This window comes from Tauraco erythrolophus, chromosome 12 (assembly GCF_009769465.1).
Source record: "Tauraco erythrolophus isolate bTauEry1 chromosome 12, bTauEry1.pri, whole genome shotgun sequence".
Classification (NCBI taxonomy): Eukaryota; Metazoa; Chordata; class Aves; order Musophagiformes; family Musophagidae; genus Tauraco; species Tauraco erythrolophus.
In genome coordinates, this window is record NC_141476.1 from 23,993,380 (window position 1) to 24,018,187 (window position 24,808).

Below are 24,808 nucleotides of genomic sequence, written 5' to 3' on the forward strand. Positions count from 1 at the left end.
GCCGCGCTGCCACGACGGCCCCGGGGCGGCGTGTGCGAGCGGAGGGCGGGCCGGGCCGGGCCGGGGGGGCCGCCGCGCCCGCTCCGGCAGTCGCCGCCTGGCCGGGGCTTCCCTGCGCAGCGCCCCGCGGCCCTTCCCGCCCCGAGCCGCCGAGCCGCGGCCGGCCGGCGCCACAGGGCTCCCCGAGGGCAGCCGGGCGGGGGGCCGGGCCCGCGGCGCCGCGATGGACTCCGGCAGCGAGACCCACGAGCTCAACGGGCTGGCGGAGGGCGCGGAGCCGGCGGCCGCCGAGCGGGTAGGGGCCGGGGCCGGGGCCGGGGCCGCGGCGGGGAGCGGGCCGGGGAGCGGGAAGGGGAAGCGGCGGGTCCGACGGCAGCGGCGGGACCCGCGAGAGGGGCCGCGGGCGGCCCGGGGCCCGGCTCCGCCCGGGCGGCAGCCGCGCAGCCCTCGGGAGGGAGCTCCGGGAAGGGGTCGGCGTGCCGGCCGCTGCCGCAGCCCTGTGCTCGGTACTTCTCCACTATTGTCCGTTTTTACGTCTCCTACGTTAATTCTGCACTTATTTTTTGATTGGTTTGTTTGGGTTTTTTTGTGTTGCGGGGTTTTGTTTGTTTGTTTTTTCGTAGGGATGCTGCTGCAAGCGTCCCGTTCTGTCTCCCTTCCAAGATAGGCAAGTGCCAAGCGAGGACCGAAAAGAAAATCCTTTCTAGTCCTGGGCACCAGGGCCCCTTAGCTCAGCCGAAGGGTCAGCAGGTGTCCTCCCCACCAAAAATCTCTGCTCGGAGCACGCCGGTGCTGCTCTGATCCTGGGAGGGTTTTTCCATCCAGATGACCTGGGTGAGGATGGAAAAGTTGCTCCGGGGTATCTACACAGGAGATAAATGAGCACAAAAGTAGGAGGACTTGCTTAAAGAGTTGGGCCCGTATGTTTTTGTTTTTTTTTTTTTCCATACAGTAATCCAAATAAAATCAATAAGAGAAACACGCAGCTTTTTACTACTCCATGTAGTCAAAACACAACCAGAGATCTTCACTGGAAAGTCTTTCATCCCATATTCTGCTTATGCATAAAGGATGTTTTCCAAGCGTGCCACTTATCTGAAAAGCCAGACTGGTAAAAGAGCATCTTTTATGTTGTTTTGGAAAGGACTAAACTCAAAAGCAGCTCTTATTCCAACCTAAGACTCTACTACATAGAAATAATTGTACTAAGCCACCTTCTACGTCACTGGTAAAACTTTCTGGTTACACACAGACTGGACTGATGGTGTAGCAGATCTGTCCTTCCTCCCTCCCTTCCTGACAAAATCCCTTGTAGTCATGAATATCATACCAAGAAAAAAAAAATCTGGTTTTAATGCGTCTTGGAAAGTACCTAAAGAGAATGAAAGCCTGAAGGGCTTTCTTTTAAGCCACTGACTTCTCAGAAACTTTCTTTTTTATTAGCATAGAGTTGTGATTGCGTCACAAATACTAGACATGGGGATTTTGTTTTCTAACTTGGTCGGCTCCAATAATTTTTCTGCAGCTTTCCTGTTTTACTTTGTCTTCAGTTTCAAGCAATCACCACTTTGTTACATCTTTCCCTTGGAAACTGCAGGTCCTGAGTGCCTTAGAAAGAATAAGCAGTGAGATGTACTGTTATATTGTATTATACATGTACAGTAGCACTTTAGAGAACGTTACAGACACTTTTTTTCATTTTCTCACAAGAAAAAAAAAAGAAGTATATGTAAGGTAAAACAGATGGGGACAGATTTCTTAAAAACCAATCTGTGAATGGGAGATATTAAAAAATCTGAACAAGTTCACAATTTACACAAGCAAAAAACCGCCCCAACTCAGCAGCCAACTAAACCTGGGGAACCCACAAATCCACAGGTGCCTAAAGCTTCGGTATCGGAGTAAAAGGGCAGAAGTTCCTGCTTTTAGGAATGTGGGTGGACATGGAGCACCCTGGTTTGCTTACTGCCATCCTAGTGTCTGCCCTCACCTCAGAATAGATTTTCTTGTACATCTTCAGCAGCAGACTGCTACCTTCTCCTACAGAAGAGCTGATATGAAATGCAGATATAGTTGTCCCTCCTTCAAATGAATTAGTAAAATACTAGTTAAGCCCTCTTTAATTCTGAATGAGTGGTCACACAGTGGTTAAATGTGATTTATTTTAACTCCATCATTAATTTGGATAAATTTTTTTAGCAGCCGTCAAGAAATTCCTTGCTTTGAATACTGGGTTGACCTGGACCTCACTGACTAGGATGCATAATTACACTTGGCAGAAGTATCTGGCTGCTTCTGCAAAGGATCTGTTCATACAAAAGCAGATAGTAACTGTTTTTCCATCTTTCCCTATTTTCTTTCCTTGTTCATAGAATCATAGAATCATGGAATGGTTTGGGTTGAAAGGGACCTTAAAGATCATCTAGTTCCAGCCCCCCTGCCATGGGCAGGGACACCTTCCACTACACCAGGTTGCTCAAAGCCTCATCCAACCTGGCCTTGAACGCTTCCAGGGATGGGGCAGCCACAGCTTCTCTGGGCAACCTGTTCCGGTGCCTCACCACCCTCTGAGTGAAAAATTTCTTCCTTCTATCTAATCGAAATCTCCCCTCTTTCAGTTTAAATCCATTGCCCCATGTCCTGTCACTACATGCCCTTGTCAAAAGCCCCTCTCCAGCTTTCCTGTAGCCCCTTTAGGCACTGGAAGGCTGCAATAAGATCACCCTGGAGCCTTCTCTTCTCCAGGCTGAACAGCCCCAACTCTCTCAGCCTGTCTCCAGAGCAGAGGTGCTCCAGCCCTTGGATCATCTTCGTGGCCTCCTCTGGACTCGTTCCAGCAGCTCCATGTCCTTCTTGTGTTGGGGACTCCAGAGCTGAACAAAGTATTCCAGGTGGGGTCTCACGAGAGCAGAGCAGAGGGGCAGAATCACTTCCCTTGACCTGCTGGCCACGCTCCTTTTGATACAGCCCAGGATATGACTGGAAATGGTCCATTTCCAGTCTAGATTCACCGTGTTGTAAATCCTATTTTAATGTTTCCGAGGTAACAGGAAATGCTAGTGGAAAGAGTTAAAGAAGAACTATGAAAAAGGTGAACAAGAACTGGATAGTAGAAAAGAACAGCTCTGGAAAAGTTGTCTCCTATTATATATAGAACACATTATATATAGTGTTATTACTAAAAATATATTCAAGATTGCATATTAATTCATAAGTAATTTTGGGACATGGCAGTTTCTTGGCATCATAGAAGTTTACTTCTAAATTTCAATTTACTAAATTTCAAATTTGTAGGAACTTGAAATGATTTTTCTGCATGTAGACTGAAATGGCATGTTCTGAAGTATTACTTATGTCAGATTGGATTTGGAGTATTTGATATACGCCATAATATCAAAACTATTGGTGATAAGTTGTTGTTTGCTTGGTTTTTTTAAGTAGCTAGAATAAACAAAAAGTACTCTAACAACACAAAATAGGCAGTTGTGAGAAACAGTATTACGAGACCAAACGGCTGGAGTAAGCAGTAGTAATGTAAGACACACAAAAAAATGGGCAGGAGAAAGCTTTTGTTTAAGTAGCTGTGTGAACAAGTTGAAGTTATTACTTCATTTCACGAAGTTAGTCATCAGGCGTGCTGATTCTTTTGAAGTCACTTAATGAGTAAAAATATTCTAACTTGGTCCTGGAACCAGCATAGCTTTAGGAAAACAGTGCTCTGCCCTGAGCTAACATGACTGTTACTCACTTTTTAGCTCTCAGGTATCAGCATGGTTATCACTTTTTTTTTTTCCTTGACATAGTCATATTTGCATTTTCTGTGTTTCCATATAGAAAGGGGCTCTTCTTAAGTATAGGCTTCTAAAAATGCCTTTTTTTTTTTTTTTTTTTTTTTAATTGCCTGCAACCATACTGTCTCAGGAGGTGGTTGCAGAAGTCTCACAAGCTAGTTAGTGTTATGCCAGGTTAGTACTTGGATGGACAGATTTCCCTTCCGCCCCCAGAATGAAATTCCTACAGGAAATGTAACTGATGATTCAGTCCAGATGCAGGGGTTTTTCTGTCTGCGTCAGTGCTGAGCTGAACAAGTGATCTAATGTTTTATTGGGGGAAAAGAAATAATATCTTCTGAGGAGGTGTACAAAGGATCTAATCAGCTATTACATAACTGATATAGCGTAAAATATTTTTGTTGGAAGAATATTTTTTCTTTGTAGAATATTTTCCCTATTTTTCTAGATCAGCAAGATCTCTGAGACAGAGGGGAAGTCCAATTTCAGAGTGGCCACCTATGGCCCATTACATTTTCAGTACATAGGTGATGGAGATGTGGACAGAAATTCCACATCTATGAGGATTATTAAATAATTGTGTAAAGTTACTAGTTCAATTCGGTCACTGTAGGGTTGATCTTAGAAAAAAATAAAAGTCAAGTCCCGAAATTGCCTTCTGTTTTAGTCCTGTGTTATTCCTCTTACGTCTGATCCTTCTCTTTTTTGGTATAACTGGAGTTTTTCCTGAGCATAAAATTACCACTAAAAGATGTAGAAAAGTTTGCCATGCAGTGTTTTACTAAAGGTGAATACTTCAAAAACTTAGAAAATTGCTTTTTAAACAAAAGGGCTTTTTAGCATCTTTCTAACAGTTTTGATTAGAAAGACTGTTGCAAAACACAGTAAAGAACAGGCCACTGTAAGATCAGTATGACTCAGCCTTTTATTTACACAACCTCATTATTACATAGCGTGTTCCCAATAGTTTAAAATTAGGACTGTCCCTAAACACAAGAATTTAAGGAAGCTTGCTCCATGACATCACAAACCCAGAGCTCGTGTGGGTCAAGCTTGTCCCGTCTCATTTTGAATCAGGGCTGTTTGGCTGGTAAAAGTCTCTAAAAGCCGCCGTACAATTACAGTAATCATTAACCTAAAATAGAAATAAAACTGTGCGCAGAGTCAGAGCAAGCCGAAGGTAATGAAGACCATACTTCAGAGTAGATGTGCTTGAGGGTGAAGAACCTTCTGACAGCTTAAGGAAGATATTATTCCTCAGAAGCACAGTTCTTAGAAACCTTGTCTGGAATTCCAGACCACGTTTCTAAGAACTATGGGCTCTTAGAAATCATCCCTTACAAAACTGTGGGTCTTCTGTGTTTAATAAAGGCATTCTGCTGCGTAGTGATTGAAAGTTGGAATACCAGGGAAGCATTTAGTGCTAATACTGTAGCAATGCTAAAATAAGTATTTTATGTTTCCAGAACCCAGATGTGACACTCTGGGCCTGACATGCAGAACTCCTTGAGCGCTGGGTGCTGCAGTCCCAGCCGACAGTGAGTAGCTGCAATTTCAAATTGGAAATCAGAATTAAAATGACTCAGGCTGTGCTTCTGGCTGATAGTTTGCAGTGTCTGGTTCTAAGTATTTGTTGGGGAAGTTGGCAGTTCACCTTGCTAACTGCAGAATATTGGTTTTCCAGTGGGATTTAAGAAGAAAACAGTAACTAGTCTTGTGCTACTGCAAGTTATCTGTTAACTTTGTTACAAGAACAGTAAATTCAGTGTTCGTAAGAGACCTGACTCTTGGAAATTCCAAGGTCCAATCAGTTCAGACAATATTTGCCTTTTACAGTTTTTGTGGGGCTTTTGTTCTGGCTTTTTTTTTAGATTTTCTTAAAACAATCTCTTTAGGGGAACGCATATAGGGTGGAAGACGTTTAAGAAACTGAGTAAAATGCCTAGGAACGTACCAAAAGAGAAGGAATGAATTCTAAAAACTTGCACTCAAAATCCAAACGATTTCTTTCCTCCTGCATTCATAGGGCAGAGTGACAGAAACAAACATAACTAAGTTCTAAATACAAATGTAAAATAGGTGTCATTTTCAATCGTGGGTTTTTTTTCCTCTGAATTACATATGACTGTCATAGCTAAAACCCCACCTGTCTTCCCTGGACAGACTAACTGGTACCATTTTGGGAAACTCATTGAGGTCAAGTTGGACAAGAAAAAAAAAATTAAGTTTTGGGCTTTCCTTTTTTTTGGTCAGACTTGCAGCACATTAGTTTGAGAACTTCAGCAGTCACTAGTGTTTGCTAAATGCTATTGAGCAAACAGCTGCATGAATTTTGTCACAAGTAACCATTTAATGCTGTAGTAGAAGCAGAAATCCTTACTATAACAAGTTACTGTGTTTAGCAAAGATACTTTATTATTTAGTTTCAAATGTTTCAAATATTATTTATTTTCAGATGTTTCCATGTTCAGTGCTGTTTCCTTCCTGTTGAATCACCAGGTGGGTCTTAGACGTGGTTCATGAAACTCAGCATCTAAGGACATTGGCCTCAGTGCCGCTTTTATTTATTTTTAAATAAACGTAATGAATGATTCCTTTCTGTGTTTCAAAGGGACTCAGCTCTGGGCGTAGGGTTAAAATGCCAAGTGAAGCAAAGCAGCAGCAAAGTCTGCACCAGCACAGCTGTCAGTAAGACCGTGTCTCCAATACCACTCAGTCCTAGCGTGAAGGGTTGGTCTTACAGAAGCAAAAAAGTTCCAGCTTCTGATGGTACCGTCTGTGGGTGCAGCATTGCATGGCTGTGAAAGTCAGCTCTTCCACAGGGGATCCTCCAGGCACAGCTGGAGCAAGAAGGGGAAGGCTTTGCACTCTTCTCCTTTTTATGGCTGTGAGTAGACCAGCGTGGCAAGTCGTTCTGCTCAGGGGCTGATGCTTTGCAGGGATGAGAGACCTGGAGCAGGCTGTTAGTGACAGGAAATGGAAGGGGCTGTTCAGCCTGGAGAAGAGAAGGCTCCGGGGTGATCTTATAGCAGCTTTCCAGTACCTAAAGGGGCTACAGGAAAGCTGGAGAGGGGCTTTTTACAAGGGCGTGTAGCGATAGGACAAGAGGCAATGGATTTAAACTGAAAGAGGGGAGATTTCAATTAGATCTAAGGAAGAAATTTTTCACTGTGAGAGGGGTGAGGCGCTGGCACAGGTTGCCCAGAGAAGCTGTGGCTGCCCCATCTCTGGCAGTGTTCAAGGCCAGGTTGCATGAGGCTTTGGGCAACCTGGTGTAGTGGAGGATGTCCCTGCCCATGGCAGGGGGGTTGGAACTGGATGATCTTTGAGGTCCCTTCCAACCCAAACCGTTCTGTGATTCTGTGATTCCATGATTGCAGCTACACCTGGCTCTTAGCACACACGTGTGAACATACGTGCTGTTTTTCTCAGACTCGTTTGGTGACACCGACTGAAGGGATTGGCTTTTCTGTATCAGGTCATTTGAATATTGAAGGCGTGTAATGAGGTGCTTTGATTCCATTGAGACAGAAGCAGGTCACGTGGAATGCGTACTGGTGTCTGGCCAAGTGACACCTGCAGAAAAGCCTGGCTTTGCATACGTTCTAGAAAATCTCCCCAGGTTTCACTTTCCCTCTCTGCAGCCCTGCAGGTGATAACAGCTTGGGAAGTGTCGTTGGGTGCCGTGGGGTGCACGTGTTGCTGCATGCTTGGAATCTCCCTGAAGCTGTAAATCCACATAACAAAGTTCCCATATCATTTCTGTTGTACTTGACTGCCGTTATTCTGAGGTTAAGGCAACAGCTCTCCTTTCGTTGCCTGTCTGTATATTGCTGTGTAACACAGTCTGAGCTTAAAAATCGCCGCTGTAGCACTGACTGCATTTGTTTCAATACTTTTGGCAGTTGCCTTCAATGTCAGCTTGCTTCCAGAAGGCAAGGCTGATTTGCATTTATTTTATTTTATTTTTTTTGTTTATGGTTTTCCAGCATGAGTCAGAAGGTTCCATTTCTCAATCAGGAGATGGGAAATGATTGTTTCTGGGGCTTTCATGATTATAGGTCCTTTTTCTTGGCAGAAGGCAAGATCACAGGCTGAGAAAAAGCTCTGTACAATAGAGCCGACGTTTCAGTTCTCCATATGCCTAGTTCCAATTCTGCACTGGTCTGCTTTCAGGAGTGGTAGCTGAAAGCCTCTTAAGAGAGTAAAATGCCTTACTTTACTTTGCCCTGGTGTAGTGGAGGGTGTCCATGCCCGTGGCAGGGGGGTTGGAACCAGATGATCTTTGAGGTCCCTTCCAACCCAAACCAGTCTATGATTCTATGATTCTATTCCATTTTTTAGAATCTAAACATAGTGAATAGCTCAGCTGTCGTTCCAGGAATAAGAAGCTCTGCCTTAGTTTGCCTTAGCAGCACGCTACTTTGAAAAGTCTTCTCCATTTATTGGAGTTCAGAAGTGACTCAAAACCTTTGCTTCCACCGTAGTTCAAACCCCACAGCCTGCTATTTCCACCTGCACCTTGGCCATACAGAAAATTAGCAAACAGCAGGGTCCTAAAAGTGCAGCAGTAGATTTCCCCAAGAAAAAGAAAAGATCGTATTCTGTTGTTTGTGCAGAAACTGTCTGATATCATGTAGTCACAGATGTAACTGAAAGGAAGATGTAGACCAGACTATTTGCTCTTTTGTATAGTTAAAGAAAAAAAAAAAAAAGACTGTGTCAAACACAATCACATTCCTACATCGAGTGAAAACAAAAATGGTTGTCATGTTTTCACTGCAGTCCCCTTCCATCACGTTTAAGAACTGAGTCACAGCTACCCCTGTGTTACACACTGCAGCCTCACAGACCCAACAGATATTTCAAAGTCAGTATTTTTGGCGTTAATTAACTAATAGACATAGGAAAAAACCCTGTCTATTATGAACTTGTGACAAAATAGATCATATTACTTCTACAGTCTACTGAGAAGCGTTTCTTTTCGATTCATGCCCAGAAGTTGAATTCTGCTCTTGCCCACGTAGTTCCCCATCCCCTCTCACACTGCTGGCGTTGGGTAGCCAAGAGCTAAATATGTGTGTTTGGCTTTTTACTGAACCAAAATGTTAGTCTGGATTTTTCTGCTGCGTGCTGCCAGCATATATTCCGTGCTGCTTTCCATAAGGACAGGAACATCCACACCTGGTTCAGTGCTTCTGGTGGATGGGATACTAGAACTACAGTATTTTTGCTGAAGCATCCAAATGCTGTAGTGGTTTAATGGGGCAGAGGGTGGGAAGAGGAGCCTCTCCTTGGGGAGAGAAAAGGTGACAAATGTGGGACAGATTCCCCAGCCAAATAGCATTTTTAGATTGTGGGATAGAGAGAAAAACAAATGAGTATGGAGTTCTTCCTGGCTGAAGTCAGTATCCATCTCAGAGCCGTTTTCTTCCCGGAAGTTTGGAATCAGTAGAGAAGCGATCTGCATAAAGCTACAACTACATGGCTTCCTTCTTTTTGCAGGAAAAAAGTCTGCTGCTGCCCCATGACATTTTTCTCTCCGTAAAATATTTACACTGTGGTTGACTACAAGATGTCTGGTGAAAATAGGTCAAGTTTAGTATTTGAATGCCCTGGAAAAACTGGCGGTGGTGCGTTTGCCGCGTGCATCAATATGTGTCCTATTTAAAAGGACACTTTTAAGTCTGGACAGTGGTGAACTCAGCTTTGGGGTTGGAAATTTGATAGTTATTAGTGCCGCTGAAGAGATTAATTAGAGGGAGTTTTCTGCGTTTGAACTAACCTTCAAAGAGAGACTTGCCTCGGGATTTTCTGCCAAGCAGGAGCACAGTTGGGCAGTAAAAAGGTCTCTAAGAAGCAGGTTTAAAGTCGTCAGCTAGAATAAGCTTAATGTATTTGTGTATTATTTTTGAAAATGATGTCTTGAAGTAAGAGCAGTGAGAATGAAGTCCGTAACCTGTTCAGAGACTGTGGAAAGAGGGTTGCCTACTCTTTCTTCATGGCAGAGTTAGGCAGCAAGCCTAACCTAGTTACCCCAAGCTGGATCTGATCTGGAGAGAAGTAGGCACCCTTGGGAGATGAACTGTCAAATTCCAAGTTGGGTCACATGAAGCACCATCAGGAAACACTCGTTTTATTCATCCTGCCCGGTTAACTAGCTCTGGTTTTGCCCTGCAGTTGGTTTTTCTTTTCCGCTTTGTTTACAGGGAAATAAAAAAAAAAAAAAAAAAAAAAAAAAAAGCAAGTGCTGATGTGAAAATAACAAGAAAAGAAAAGTTTCCCTTGTAATTGGGCAGTGCTTGGCAACCACAGATCGTATGATATTTAAAGGGAAAAACAGTTCACTGTGTATGGGTGGACCTGGGCAGTGGCATGGAGGAGTAAGCAGGGGGGAAAGAGGTTGAGGAAAGCTCATACAGGGGCCAGCATCCTCAAAATAAGACTGGTGAGTAATTAAGGAGCTATGTAGATGTGCGATGACAGTGGGTGAATTTAGTAAATATTTGTGTTTGTAAGTATGCCTTTAGGAGTAAATTAGTTACAACAATTTGTTGTTTACGTGGTTGTTTTACAATGGTTTTTCCCTCCCAACTGTTCTCAGCTTTTTTTGGTCTTTCCTTTTCTCAAAGTAGAAGCACATCAACTGTTTAGAATGATCCTACGAGCTGGAAAAAGTGTATGTGCCGAGGTTCAGTACAGACACCATTTACTGGGCCAGTGGTAACGGTGGAAAAGGTGCCGGGATACTCTCAGTGCCACCATTCCTCTACCAGTATGAGTACAGAAATCAATGGGTGAGCCAAGTCAGCTCTCACTTACGACACCAATGAACAGAGCTGTGAATAACCTTCTTCCCTCTCTCCATTTCAGCGCAGAACGTCCCAGTGGTTTCAGAGGAACGGGCCTATGAATATCAACCACTACGCAAACAAGAAGAGCGCCGCGGAGAGTATGTTGGACATTGCTCTGCTGATGGCCAACGCTTCCCAGCTGAAAGCTGTGATGGAGCAAGGACCTTCTTTTTCCTTCTACATCCCACTTATCATTCTTATCAGCCTGTCGCTCACGCTGCAAGTTATGGTGGGAGTGCTCCTGATATTCCTTGGTATGTAGCAGCAGCAAGAACCATTGACATGTATTTTTCTTGTAGGATGCAACCTATAAGATGGTATATAGACTCCCGATTTATTTTTAAAAAGCAGTTATATTTGAAAGTTTTTACCTCAGAATGGATTAAAATTTTCTCTTAAGACCGTAGAAATATTGCAACAAAAGGAGTAAGGGCAGCTTTATGTGGAATCTTCAATTTTGATTTTTTCAAATTTTCAACTTCCTCATACTCATTTGCCCAGAGCATGGGTATTTTTCTTTTCAGAAGGCTTGTGGAGGAAGGAAAATGATGAAATACTGTAAAAGAAACATTTATAGGCCAGATAGGATCCTGCAGCCTGCCCAGTTTCATAATACTGTTTCTGGCAAGACCTGTTACTTCATGTTATGACTAAAATGTATTTGTTCCATAATATCATAAATAATATCATAAGAATATATTGTGAATATAGAACTCCAAAACAGAAGTGGAAGTTGAAATGTCCATCTTCATGTCGGTGTGGCATACTGTCTTCAGTTTGTTTGTGTTTCTGCAATCAAATCAGAGGTTTGATAGCAAAGGGTGGACAATAACAACAACAACAAAAAACCTTTAGTTTTCAATTTAGGAAATTATTCAAAGCATCCTAAATCTTAGGTGGGGAGTTGTAGGAATGTACTTGTTATTGTTAATTTTCAAACCTGTGTTAAACTCAAATTAAAGCTAAAAAGAAAAACAGGCTAGTTGGAGCGAGACTTCACCATCAGAACATACCTCCTCTGTTAGCCACGTACTGTGACTTTCAGTCATTTGCTGAAAACCTGTGACGTTCATTAGCAGCATCCCAAACCCTAGACCATAACTTTGGAGAGTCGATCAAGGATACCTGTGGAAATCGGAGGAAATGTTTAGGTTTCAGTGTCAGTTGAACCCCATTATTCACTGAAATAAATGATGCCTTCACTGGTAGGAACCAGCTATGGATCAGTTCTTTTGCTAGTGATATATGATCATTTATTCTCATAACTTTTTGCAAATCTTGCCCTTTAAATCAATGGGTATTATATGACAGATCTTAAGTCTACCATAAATGAAGAGCCTTGAAGGTGATAGAGTTAATTTATGGCATTCACTAAGTTATAGGTGCCACCTTTGGCATCTCTGTTAGTCTTTCAGTGTTCCGGTTTTTAGCACAACTGCAAAAACAACTTTCTGTTCAAGGAGGAAGTTCCTAGGAAACCACGATGCATAAGGCTTGTAATATTGATACGCAGCTGACATAGCTTTTTTCTTTCTTACAAAAGAGACAGAATACAGCTGTCTCTGCATTTGATGGAGTTGGTACAAGAGCAAAATTCAGGTCCTGGGTCCGAGAAAATTCCAGAAAGGGACTGAAAAAAAGAAACCTGATGATACTGGGGCATGTGGGAAGAGAGTCGTGGAAAAATCAGCAAAATGTTTATATGTTTCTTGGTTGAAGGCATCTCCTGGTTGTTGTTTCAGTCAAGCAGGCTTTGGGGCTGTAAACAAGTTTCCTGTTGTTTGTTGGGCAAGAATTTCTCGGGATATGCTGAGACATTGCTTTTTAATCTTGTTCCTGCCAGACGTTGCCGAAGCGGCGTTCACCTCGGTAGCTTTTCTTTGTCGTGTCGAGAGTAAAGAGAGCACGCAGCAGCCCCAACTCCAAAGTGGGCTGAGGTAGAGCTCACAGACCACTTTGCAAACATTGAGATGCATCTCCTGCAGTCACCCGTGGTGCTGGCCGTGTCGAGGGTGACGAAGCCCTCGGCTTACAGCTGTGTGCCGTTGGGGCAATCCCGTTGTGCTGAGCCCAGAAGGGCTGAAGGCAGGAGATGGGATCCGAAGGTACAAAGATGCAGGCATCATAGCAAGAACTGGCTTTTCACAATGTGTGTTTGGTAGTTTTGGCCTGCAGGAATGGTTTGCTTTTCTGTCCAGCCACAAACTTCTACTTCTTACAAGCTCTCGTAAGTCCAAACAAAAGTCTGTGCAACCATCCAGTTTCTTTCCCCGAGGCAGAGGTTTATCCCAGGAGCTACCAGTTCTCACAGTTCTCTACTAGGGATTAAAAGCTTTTGCTCCTTCAAAAGAGCCTTTCACAAAAACATTTTGCAAAATGTTCAGCAAACTGGTCCTTGAAAGTGATTTGCTAATCTTAACTTTTTGGAAGAAAAACAAAGAATGTCTTGAAATAGTTTAAGTGGCATGAAATCATAGTCATCTAATCCCACTGTAATAAAATACTTAAAGAATAACTGTTCTTCAGAACATTTTCACAAACATTCCCATCTTAAGTACTATCATCACAAAGATAGGATTACTGCAATTCTACTTCAAATTTTAGAGCACTGCTAAACTGACAAGCACTACTTCTCTGACCCTTATTTGGACAAAGGGACAGCTCTGAAAGTGTCAATTCTCCTTTGAGCATGATTTCTTTTAACTCACAAAACACATCAGGCCGTTGTTGCCTTTTCTTTTTTAAGCCAACCATCTGGAATGCTTTTCTCCCATTCTTCAGGATTAATTATTCCATTCCATTGATTCTGCTTCATTCACATGACAGTACTAGAGTCCTTCCAGGTACTGTTGGGATGCAAGCATCCACGTAGCTCCAGATGCTTTACAGACAGGTATAAACTCATTTTCAGGGCTAAGTGCTGCTGAGCTTAAATTATTTCATGCCTCCACAGGTGTGCAGTAGCTTAAGCTTGTCAGACAGTTCCCCTGTGCTGTTCTGCAGTGCTTTGACTGGCCTCTGATGTTTGTACTGCTTTAGCAAACAGGACTTGAACAGGTGCCCAGAATTCCTTGAAACCAAAACAGCATTAGACTTCCTAATTAGGGACACCAAGTGAACCTGGCTTTTAATACTTCAGCATCATGAGTGTGGTTGCCACCACTTGTACTTAACTGCTTCAGCAAGCAAGCGAGTCTGGGTTCTGTGGTTAGGTTCTGCAGTGTTGACAGGTCATTATGTAAAAAGCAAATAACAAAGTTTATCTGATGCAGTAGAATTGTAAGCTACACACCTATATATGTTCCTCTCAGAAGGACCTCAAAGTTTTATTTATGCTGCTGTAAAAACTTGTCAGGTAAAAACTGTCTCTCACGTGTCCTGTACGTGCACACGCAAGCTCCAGTCATCGAAGCATTTATGAACTAGGAGTCTTAATAGCCCAAACCATTATCAAAACGTGCTCCAGAACTCATCGGCACTCATTCCACCAGCATGGAAGAAATTTAGCAGAGGGTCTGAGTGGCAGAGCCCTTCCTGCAGGAGAACAGAGGAAAACCTTGGTTTTCCACATGATGCCAAGCATGTGCCCCTAGACTTCTTACTGTCCTGTACAAGCACTTGCTTTGCTCTGTCATCAAGTCAATTATCAGTCCAGTGTAACTCATTGATGTGTTTTCACAAGGCCTGGAATCAAAGCTTGAACTAAATTAACACTATCTCCCTTGTGTGTTCCTCCCTCACTCCCATTAGCAGTTTGACCAAAGAACAACTGCAAGAAACAAAAGAAAATGTTTACACAGCTGATGCTCTAAAAAGGACTGCAGCTTTGAAATCTTCCTCTGTTTAACAGATAAATGCCCTTGCTTTCTGAAAACAGCATCAGTGCAAAAGCAGGGAGTACAGCTGGGGAAAGGCATCAGTACAAAAAAAATCCAGCACTGGTGAAGAGATGGGGCTGCCTGTGAAGAACCCGTAACATTTTCACTGTAGGAAATTTAACTTCATTCCGTCCTGTCAGGGCTTCATTTTTAAATGCTTAAAGTCTGCAGCAAAACTAGATTTCAAGAGATCAAGAACTCAGAGGATTTCTAGTGATGTTTGTGTATCCATTACTTCCCATGTGCATCCACAGAGATTAGATGCTAATTACTGGAAGCTAAAAGACTCTTTGTGGTTAAAGATCTTCCCCTTAGCACTTTTACTGACGCTGCAGAATCTTACTTCCCTTTTAGGTATGACTGATGCAAATAGCTCAGTGTGAGAGAAATTTTTTAACTGCGTGACTAGCGAAGACTTTTATTCTGGATTTTGAAATATACATATAATTAAAACTTTTTCTCTTTTTTTTTTTTTCCCTTTTCTCTCTGAAGTAAAATATGACCTTAACAACCCTGCAAAACATGGAAAGCTGGATTTCCTCAATAACCTCGCGACTGGACTGGTGTTCATTATAGTGGTTGTGAATATTTTTATCACTGCCTTCGGAGTGCAGAAGCCGGTTGCTGAGCCAGCACCGAAACAGTAAGTTCAAGGTGAGTGTAGTCTCTCTGCACCATAAGCTAGCAGGGCATAGCACACAAGGGTGCACCGTGCGCTGGGATGTAACTTCAGAAATAGCCACGAGCTTATCTGCACAGTTCTAGCCTCCACGGATAAATGAGTTTCCTTCGGAGTACTGCAAAAGCAGAAGCCACTAGGGACTGCTGAGTTATTACAGTGGGTTTGTAAAGGCAGAGTTCAGAAGTTGATGGCAGCATCTTACTTTATGCATGTATCATGCAGAGGAAGTGTAATGATTGTCCATCTGGCTCAGCCACTCCTTTTCCTCATTGCTGACTAAGCCAAGACAGGAAATAATATTGTTTTGCTCCCTCCAAATGCCTCTTCTTTTTTTTAGAAAGGTTTGCAATATACTGCATCCAGTCTGTTATGAACACCAAAGACTTGATCTTTACCCAAATAACTAGAGCTGTTAACTCCAGCATATAATACTACACATCACTGGAGCCCTTCAGTGCCTCTGCGGGTGGTGTGGCTTTTCTGTCCCCCCAAGCTGCAGGGCTTTTGCTTTGTGGGAGCCTCAGCCCACAAAGATGTGCACTGGCACTTTGCTTGATACGTGCAGCCATTTGGAACAACGTTGTTTCTCTACCTGCATTTCAAAGCATGTTATTTGCTTATGCTGAAGGATAAATATAGGAATTGTGAGAATCAAAATGGTATCTTCCTAGCATCATAGCTGTGATGAACAGTTTGGGAGGAGATAAACCTAAATTGTAGGCTTGTAGCCCAAGAAACACTATGGTCCAGCATCTGCCTTTAAAAATAGCACTGCTAGGTCTGTGTGTGCCAGCATTGCTCTGGCTCCTTATCTTCCAAATCTCCAATCAGAAGACCTGCTGAAGAAGGAATTACTTGACTTTCCTGGCAAGCCATGGTACACTGGCTACTGCACAGACAGCCCATACATGTAACGTTGTCAGTTTGAGTTAACTGCTAAGTGAAGCCCTTTCTCCATGAAAAAGAAGATACAAGGCATCTAAACCACTAATCTGAAGATGAATGATGCAACAGAAATCTGTAACAAGAATGGAAACCAGACAGAAATCTGTCAGGACTCTAAACAGCATGGGGGGAAGCCAGTGCAACAAACCACGAGGAAGATGAAGAATGAAATTAATTTATTTCAGGGTGCAGGTGGAATCATATGCTTTAACCAAAACTTGTAAATTCTGGCAGTGAAACAAGGTGGTTTTATTGTATTTTCTGTCCATAGTCTCTCCAATAAACTAATAAATATTTAATTTTAGCAGCAAAGACCACATAGATTATCTGTTATCAGAATTGCAGGTAGAACGTCCATCTCAGCAGTACGTATTAAAACAATCTTGAAACACTAACCACAAAATCAAACTGGCAAAGCCAAGAGAACCGAATGAAGGATTATTGGAATTTTAGCTGTCTTCACAGGAAAAAAACATGCACAATAGCCAGGAACGGAGGTAGAGACAAGAATCTGAAATAGGCATCAAGAAATTCAAATAATGGACAAAGTGGCGTATCAGAATCCCAGCTGCACCTCTTTTTGATACGGTGAAAGGAAAGAGGGAAGAGTGGAGAAGCAGTTTTTGCTTTCAACACCGATGTGTGCCAAGTAGAGAGGAAGATGAGTTGACAATCCAATTCCAAGCCAGTTAGTGCCTTAATACTAGTGTATTGAGCAGTCAGCTGATATCCAGAAGGTGGGTGTCACACACCGTGCCTTACCAGGATGCTGGATGGGTGAGCTCGCCCACATTTCATCTACTCTGCCACACGTCAGTTCACATCTAATCAGGTGCCTTCTTGATTCTCTCCAGTACTTCTGCTCCCATTTCGAGCTCTCGCCGGCTTTTAGGAGATGCTGCTTCTGCAGTATTTCCCAAACACCACTGCCATGTTACTCCGCAGCAGAACTCAATACCAAGGTGCTTTGAAGAACCCTGCAGCTGTTACAGAGTTTGCAGGACATCTGGTTTTTGTGTTCCAAGTCAATTCAGCTCTGGGCAGCACTACCATGCCAGGCTGGCTTCTGAACATTACTGTGCATTAGCTCAGTATTAAGGATGCATTAAGTGCAGCCCCCTGCAAATTTTTCCCACTAAGTGCATCCCCCTGCAAGTTTTCCCCACCTGTCCATGGAGTTTGTCTCCTTTCCCCTTCCTTCACACACAGATGTGGCGAAGTCTCATGGAAACATCAGTGGTTTTGTGCAATGTCTTGCTGCTTAGCTGGCACTGTCTGGCAAGAAGGGACTCTTCACAGCATTTGTGCTGGAGTCTCTCCTCTGCTATTCCTTCTGCTCTCCATAAACTGTCAACCCAAAGGATTTTGTGGCTTAATTATGACTCGGATTGTGGAGTCCCGAATTAGAAAGCTAGGTTTTAAATGAGAAACCAGTTCACGTGTAACTGGTCTGAGATCATCATGAGAGCATGAAGCACAGTTCTGTCTAGTGGCTGGTAACAGCTCATACAGCTATATATCATAAATATATTGCATATAGCTCTGCACAGCCCAAGTGTTTGCTCACAGACACAGACGTGGTCGGGCATTTACTGCTGACGTTGGTTTGACACACTTGCAGTGCCTCAATGAAGAAGAAACAGTAGCTGGTTTATGTGGTCTCAGGTAGAGGCAAGACCAGCAGATGTTCAGAGCAAGTTTACATCCGTACAAAACCAGCAGCTGTGTGATCCTGCCCTCATGCTTCTCACACGTGCAGTTTCCTAATAAAATGCCCAAATGTGGTGTCTGGGAGCTGTGTCTTTTTGCTCCAGGCTTGTTCAATGTGGAAGTTCTGAATTGCTTTGGAACATTACCTCTGTTGTTTGCTCGTTTGTACATACTGCCCTTGCTAAAAACACCTGGTCACCTGAATGTAACTTGAAAAATTAATCTTTTTCAGTCCACTGCTGCAATCTCCTCAAAGCCCTGAGAGAAGCGAGTGGCCACTGTTTTCTGGCCTCACGTTTGCTGTTATGCACACGTTTCCAAAGAAAACTTAAATCCCCTTTGAAGGCAGATTTGTCACTTGCTATAATTCCTGTGTCGCTGACATCTCAATGTCTTTGTTTTGTATTTCAGAGACCTGAAGCTTTCATTCTTCCATAGATGCCATTTGCACTTGAGCCAGTTGCACTTGGACACAACAGGGGGGAAAAAAAGTAATCTGAACAAGTTGGACATACGGAGCAGCTTTCTCGGGTTTCCAACAACCGACACGTTTGTGCACCTAAAATTTTCCAACGTGTTAATGTTTAAACTGTTTGACATCTAAGGAAATGTTGATTTTGACCCAAGGACATTGTTTTTCTGGAATATTAGCATTTCAATTTCTGTAGGAACTAATAGTTTTTCAGAGGAATGGCATAAGCTCATCAGACAAGGTGACACTTCACAGGACTTGCCATGTCCCATGCCTTTTGGGTTTGGGGCAGTTTGTCAGAACTGGAAAACTAGAAGGTGAACTTTACCTGCTAAACTGGTACTGAGCACCTATCAGCAATTCAAGTAGCAAACTGAAAGAAGTTTATCCCTCTATAACTTACTTTTCCCTCTTCTCTTCCCATGATTGAATGCTGCAGTTGTGTTACTCTTACGAGCTTATGGCTAAAAGCATTACTAATTTTTTAATTTTTATTTTTAAATATATATATAGAGAGATATAAATGTCTTCTAGGTTCTTACCTGCTGGCTCAGGGACTGACACTTTTTTCTAAATACACTATTGTTAGTAATGGTGTAGGTTATAAAAATTTCTACAACAAAACTTTTCAGTCATTTTATTTCATAGAATCACAGAATGGTTTGGGTTGGAAGGGACCTCAAAGATCATCCAGTTCCAACCCCCCTGCCACAGGCAGGGACACCCTCCACTACACCAGGTTGCCCAAAGCCCCATCCAGCCTGGCCTTGAACACTTCCAGGGATGGGGCAGCCACAGCTTCTCTGGGCAACCTGTTCCAGTGCCTCAGCACCCTCAGAGGGAAGAATTTCTTCCTTAGATCTAAAGATTTCCGAAGTACCATATCCACAATCAGAAAAATCCTAGTGTGCTTACGTGTAGATGCAGATTTGTACTAATACATTTCCTTGCCATTAATTTTTAAATGCTCCCTTGCACATATTAGTAGAAGTTTGACTTCCACGTGTCTCATCTCATTTACAATTTTTATTGATTGCATTTCTCTTTAGTTATGTCTCAAGGCCCATTGAGGTACCATGTCTTCTTTTACCTGTTCTGTAAGAATTACTAACGGAAAACAAATGAGAAACTTGTGTGATTAGTAACGGACATTCCTTTTGATTTTTTAATTCATCTTTTGTTGCTTCATTTCCAACTTAACACATATTTAACCAGTATCTAGCAAGCAATGGTATTAATTTTGCGTGTTGTAATAATGTAAACATAGCTCAGAACAAGTTCTGAATGAGGCACTCAGGACAATTTTCCTTATTTATTTTTTACAAACCAGCAAACTCTTGAAGGACCTTTCATAGATACTTGTGCAGTTTCGATGCTGTAGTGCAGTGAATTGACTGGCCACATATAGCAGTGCTGAAAACCTTAAAACAACTTTCTTTTGGGGAAAATCGGTGAGCGGAGATACTTGCAACTTCAGAGAGCCTGGTCTCTTCCTTTGGCTCTGAACACACCAACACCTGGTCTGAAAGCCATCGTCTGACTATGAGACTGTACTGGGCATCAGCAGTATTCAACTTGCAACTGAATGTCTTTTTTTCAATAAAAAGGATGCTGGTTTATTACCATGTCTTTTGTTGTGATTAAGTAAGATTTGCAAAATGTCCTCAGACATGCAATGTGTGTTTTAAGTCTCCGAAGCCTTCAGAGATCATGTATTTTTTAGCAGACAAAAGCATCTGCAAGTTGGTTTCAAGTATAAATAATTTAATCACATGATTATTATTCTTTTAAGTCAGGTGCTTATTTAAAATCCTCGCGAGTATCTCCTAGGGGCGGCAAACAAACGTGTTGGTTTTAATGTTTCTTTGGTTTGCTGTGCTTCTCCAGAGTTCTTGGTTGGAGGCAAACATTTCACTAAAAAAGAGGCCATCAATAATGAAGGGAGATGAATTTTTACAGGCTGTCTCGGGACACGGTTCGTGCCAGGTCATCCGTTTGCTTCTGTTTCATAAGCTGCTGAGCGGAGTGAGAATGACACGTGCTGCTCTGGTCCTGCTCGTTAGTCCCTTCAGCATCTGGGACTGCCTGGCTTGACATTTCCAGTGTAGCTGTACTTACTGAAGCAGGTGACAACAGCTGTATTTACTGGGACTGACTCTGAAGTATTTGTCTTCTAAACCAGGTCCCTGCTGAGGCTGATTCTGCAGCTGAGTATTACGTAAAATGGGCTGAACTGGGAAGCACAATCCTGGTTACTTTTTTCCCCTCACCTATGTTTCGGAAGGTTTGGGTCACTTGTTTTCATTTGTTCTAACAAATGCTTTATCCTGTTTTCTGCCATGTCTTCTGGCAGGTCGTGCTGAGCCCTGCCAACCACGCGTTGGTCTCGGTGCTGGTTGGCTGGGGCGCGCTACCCTGGACCAGAGGTACCGGTGCCCTGCGCTCGTCTCCTTGGTCCAGGGCACGGGCTTGTGACTATGTGTTAACCTAGAAGCTTGGATGCTCTTTTATTGTTAACAGCTGGAAGGAACATAGATTATCAACCTGATCATTCAAATATTTACAAAAGAGTTACTGGAAATGAGTGATAGAATCCAAACGGCAAGCTCTGCTTAATTTCTAGCTTACCCAAGGTATTACCATTGCAAGTTTTCCCTGGTTCAGGAAATGCTGTGTGTGGTACCAATTTATGCACCGTTTTACCGTTTGTTTTCAAAAAAAAACAAACTCAGAAAACATTGTCAAAACCTGGTCCTTTTTCTACAGTATAATTTTGTCAAACCGCAGGAGAACAGGCTCTACTGCAAGTGTGTTTACTTACCTCAGGGCAGTGGGAACCCTTAGAAGCAAATCCATGATGTATTTTCATACATATAACTCATATCTTTGGTAACCTGCACATTTAAACGCATCACTCCTTGAAAAGAAATCATCAAGTCTCCCATAAGGTTGGAGGCAGCGTAGGGCCTATAGAAGCACCGAGGCTGAGAAGAAGCAGGCTGTCCTCCTCCTTAGTTGTTTGCACACAAGAAAAGGCCACATCACTGCTAAATGACAGTGTTTTGCCTTTAAAGAAACGATTTGCAGGTGATATAAATAAGCACAATTTCTGAATGTGAGAGCTGGAGCCTCCCAGCTTTGCCTGGCCAGCCCCACAAACCCTAGACATCCATTAAGAAATTAAAAAGTAATAAACCTGGAGCTTCTGGATACTCCCAGCAGTTTTGGTGTGCTTCCTGTAGGGAAATGATCTAGCAGAGCAGAAGGGTCCTGGTTACTTCTTAAGACAACCCACGGGGTGTTGTCATTACTCAACCAATAGCCAGGAAAGGGTTCTGCAGAAGAATAGCATGGATACCACATTTCCCTTAGCATAAGTCAGGAAACAACTGGTACCCCAGATAGCACCAGATGGTAGCCATTTGTAAATTACTTCTTTTCGAGTAGAAAGGAGCATGGCTAACATCGCTTCATGACCTTACGGGGAAGTTCACCCATCATAAAGACCATACCACCAGTATGTTCAGGCGCAGATTTTGCCCCAAGGATCTACCCTGGAGGACAGTATGTATCTCAGAAGAAACCTCCCACAATGACAGGAAATGAGGGGATGTTCTCCTTTACGAAATAACATTCCAGCTCTTCATTTTGGCTTCAGAAGCTTTCCCATCCAACAGCGCAAGGCACAATGGTCAAAAGCCCTGAAAAACAGGCAAACCCCATCTCAGGACTGCTACTAAGCTCGAGCCAACTACCCACTTGGAAGCATGCAGAAGAGAAGAAAGTTTGCTGTGTCCCAAATTCCCCCTGGGTTTATCTGGGAAAGCTAAATGCCTGAGGAGCAGGCTCTTTCTCCCCTGGAAAAAGGAGATGTCACTGCTCTACAGCTGAAATATTGAAGGAGCAGGAGAGGAGCCAACCTCAGCTCCTTGAGGGGAGGACCCCGTTCACCCCAGTGTCGCGTAGGGGTCTTGCTGCAGCCCTTCAATGTTCACAGATGATCAGCAAGGCTGGACCAGAGTCAAGAGCTAAGACAAGACATTACTAGAGCAAGAAATAAATTAAAATAAATGAGAGAAAGCATTTGAGGAAGAGATAAACAACTGCATGGCCACAGCAGGCTCCTGAGCAAATTTTTCTTCGGGAGGGGGGCTTGAGTCCAACGCTGCAGGGGTGATTTGTCAGCTGTACCCAGAGTTTTACCGATGAGGATATCCTCACCATCATTACTCACATCTGACATCTGAGCACGTCCAGAGGAGCAGGAGGGCAGAGCGGGCAGGAGCATGGGCCGAGCCAACAGGGACGCTCGCACCGTCACCCCGTGGCTCTTGGCTGTGTCGGGGCGGGCGCCGGCTGTGGCGGGTGCAGACACAGCAAAAAGGCCGACAGGAAAAAAAACCTGGTGTTCAAATGTTTCTTCTTCTGCAAGGAGGAATTTCACCTTTTCACACTGAACTCTTTACTCTGCGTTGAAGGCACACGCTCGGCCCCGGCCCCGCTGTTCCGACAGCCCTTGGCTGTGACGTTGGGAGCGTTACCGGCGCGGCACTGCAGGGCACGGCGTGGAAAATAGCGCGAGACACAGAATACAGTCTTCCCAGGAATGATATCTAACCAATTATTTATCCGACCTCCTAACACGGTGGGGACAAAAAATTGCCCTCCCTGCCATTTGATGCAATGGATTGTTTTAAACTCACTTTCCTCCTTCCCTGCAGTTTATTGAAGTGCAGATCTGTTTTCACGGTTAGTTTCCCCCCACCTTGGGTTATTTCGTAACGAGAACTATTGAATAACCTGGCTGCCTTCCCAAGGAGAGTGCCACAGCTCCCCAGCTGGAAACAGGCACTTTCCGTGCCTGCTCACCGGGCAAGTTGGGCTTTGTCACAAATGGAGACAGCAAAAACTGGTTAGTTTTTCTTCCAGCCTCCTTCACGATGCTTTCCACTCCTCCTCCTCCTCCCTTGTCCAATCCTCCAGCTCAGAGGTAGCCCCAATCCCCTTTTTACAGCACAAGTTTTCATTAGTTAGGGGGCGAGTGGTAAGTCTGGTGCCATCGTACGAAGAGCCACACCAGGACTCCTGAACCATTGCCAACCGTTTTCACCAGTGCCAAAAATATTCCTGAATAAATTGGTGTCATCACCACCCAATTTTACACCAGTTTTCTGCACCAAGGATGAAAATAATTTAAATTGTTGCAAAAGCCTTATGCTTCACATCTGTGTTGGACTTGTGGAAGCTGTGGGGGGAAAGAGCTACATGTATTTGCCCTGAAACGGGATTATTTTTTTTCCGTGTCAAAAAATGTGATTCATTGGGCATGCCAGGGAGAGCATCGTTCAGGGAAGAAATGACTGTGTTTCCCCCCCAGGCCTCTCCGTTGCTCATGAAGATTGAAATTCTGGGAATGTGACTTAACAAAATCAAACTGTTTGAAGTGCACTGGCACACGTGCATCCCACAGCCGCGCTGGTAGGTCTCATCTCAGCATCGTGAAGGGACCACAGTTATCAAATCGAGGTGCCAGCATCTTCAAACCTGATGTCACTGTTACTGTTTTGTTCTATTTGTGTGTTCCCTTCACTTGCAGAGACTGGGTGTGATGGAACAACGAGTCTTCTTGTTTGTGTTTCCAGAGTCAGGACCAGCCGAGACGCATCCAGGGCTGAAATTCATCCAGTTCCAAATGAGGAATTTCCTTCCTACTGGTTTGTTTTCTTAACAACTCCAGGCTAGTCAAGACAAGTTTAAACTGTGCCCCACGGTGCTCCTTGCATGGGAATCCCCTGAAAGATGCCTTTGCAACTCTCATAGAAAACTGCGGTCCAAATTATTCTTAATAATTATTATTTTCTGCTATCATTTTACATGTTATACCAGGCTTTGAATTTGGTTCCTACCTGCCATAAACTATCTTCCTCCCTCCTGGCAGGATGGAGTTCTTCCAGAGCTGTTAGAAGCAGCCGTGATAGATCAGGGTGACTGAGCCAGCTCCAAGAACCACACGTGGGACCTCAGAGTGAAGGATGAGCCTCTTCTCACCTCTGGAGGCTCCAACTGCACCTTGCTGCTTAACCGTAAAACCACACAGAACTAAAGCAAAGCAAGCGTGGAGTGGTGAGTGATTTAAGCCTGGGAGAAAAAGCTCCTGCACTCACTTTATAAACTCTCCAGATGAGAGATGGAGAAGCTGGTCCAGCCCACGCTCGCAGCGATGAGACGAGAACATCCCCTCTGCAGGACCCTTAATCCACCAGAACCCGGGCAGCTTGTGCAAGGTGTGATGCAGTGAGCAAAAGCTACTGAGACCGTAGGAAGGTGCCTGTTGGGAGTCTATGGCACATCTGGAAGCATCCAGCACAGCCTCTGACCCGTCAGTGCTCATCTACGTGTAATGGGTTCAATTTTGCATTTGAAAGTAGGGATGAATTCTGGGTTTTCCTCTCTTGGTGTGCAGGAAAAAGCGCGAG

General features: G+C 43.6%; 1 protein-coding gene across 1 annotated transcript; it reads left to right on the forward strand.

The window, feature by feature from the left end:
* The first annotated feature begins 214 nt into the window (after positions 1-214).
* NINJ1 (ninjurin 1) lies at positions 215-19,036 on the forward strand. Its single transcript, XM_086618929.1, has 4 exons — positions 215-295; positions 10,665-10,899; positions 15,016-15,177; positions 18,272-19,036. Exons 1-3 carry the CDS (start codon positions 224-226, stop codon positions 15,168-15,170), a joined length of 462 nt encoding a protein of 153 aa, XP_086475055.1. The 5' UTR covers positions 215-223; the 3' UTR covers positions 15,171-15,177; positions 18,272-19,036.
* The last annotated feature ends 5,772 nt before the right edge of the window (positions 19,037-24,808 follow it).

Coding starts and splice junctions, on each gene's coding strand:
- NINJ1 (XM_086618929.1), top strand. CDS start 224: ATGGACTCCGGCAGCGAGACCCACGAGCTCAACGGGCTGGCGGAGGGC. Junction 296..10,664: donor AGCCGGCGGCCGCCGAGCGG/GTAGGGGCCGGG, acceptor TCTCCATTTCAG/CGCAGAACGTCCCAGTGGTT. Junction 10,900..15,015: donor AGTGCTCCTGATATTCCTTG/GTATGTAGCAGC, acceptor TTCTCTCTGAAG/TAAAATATGACCTTAACAAC.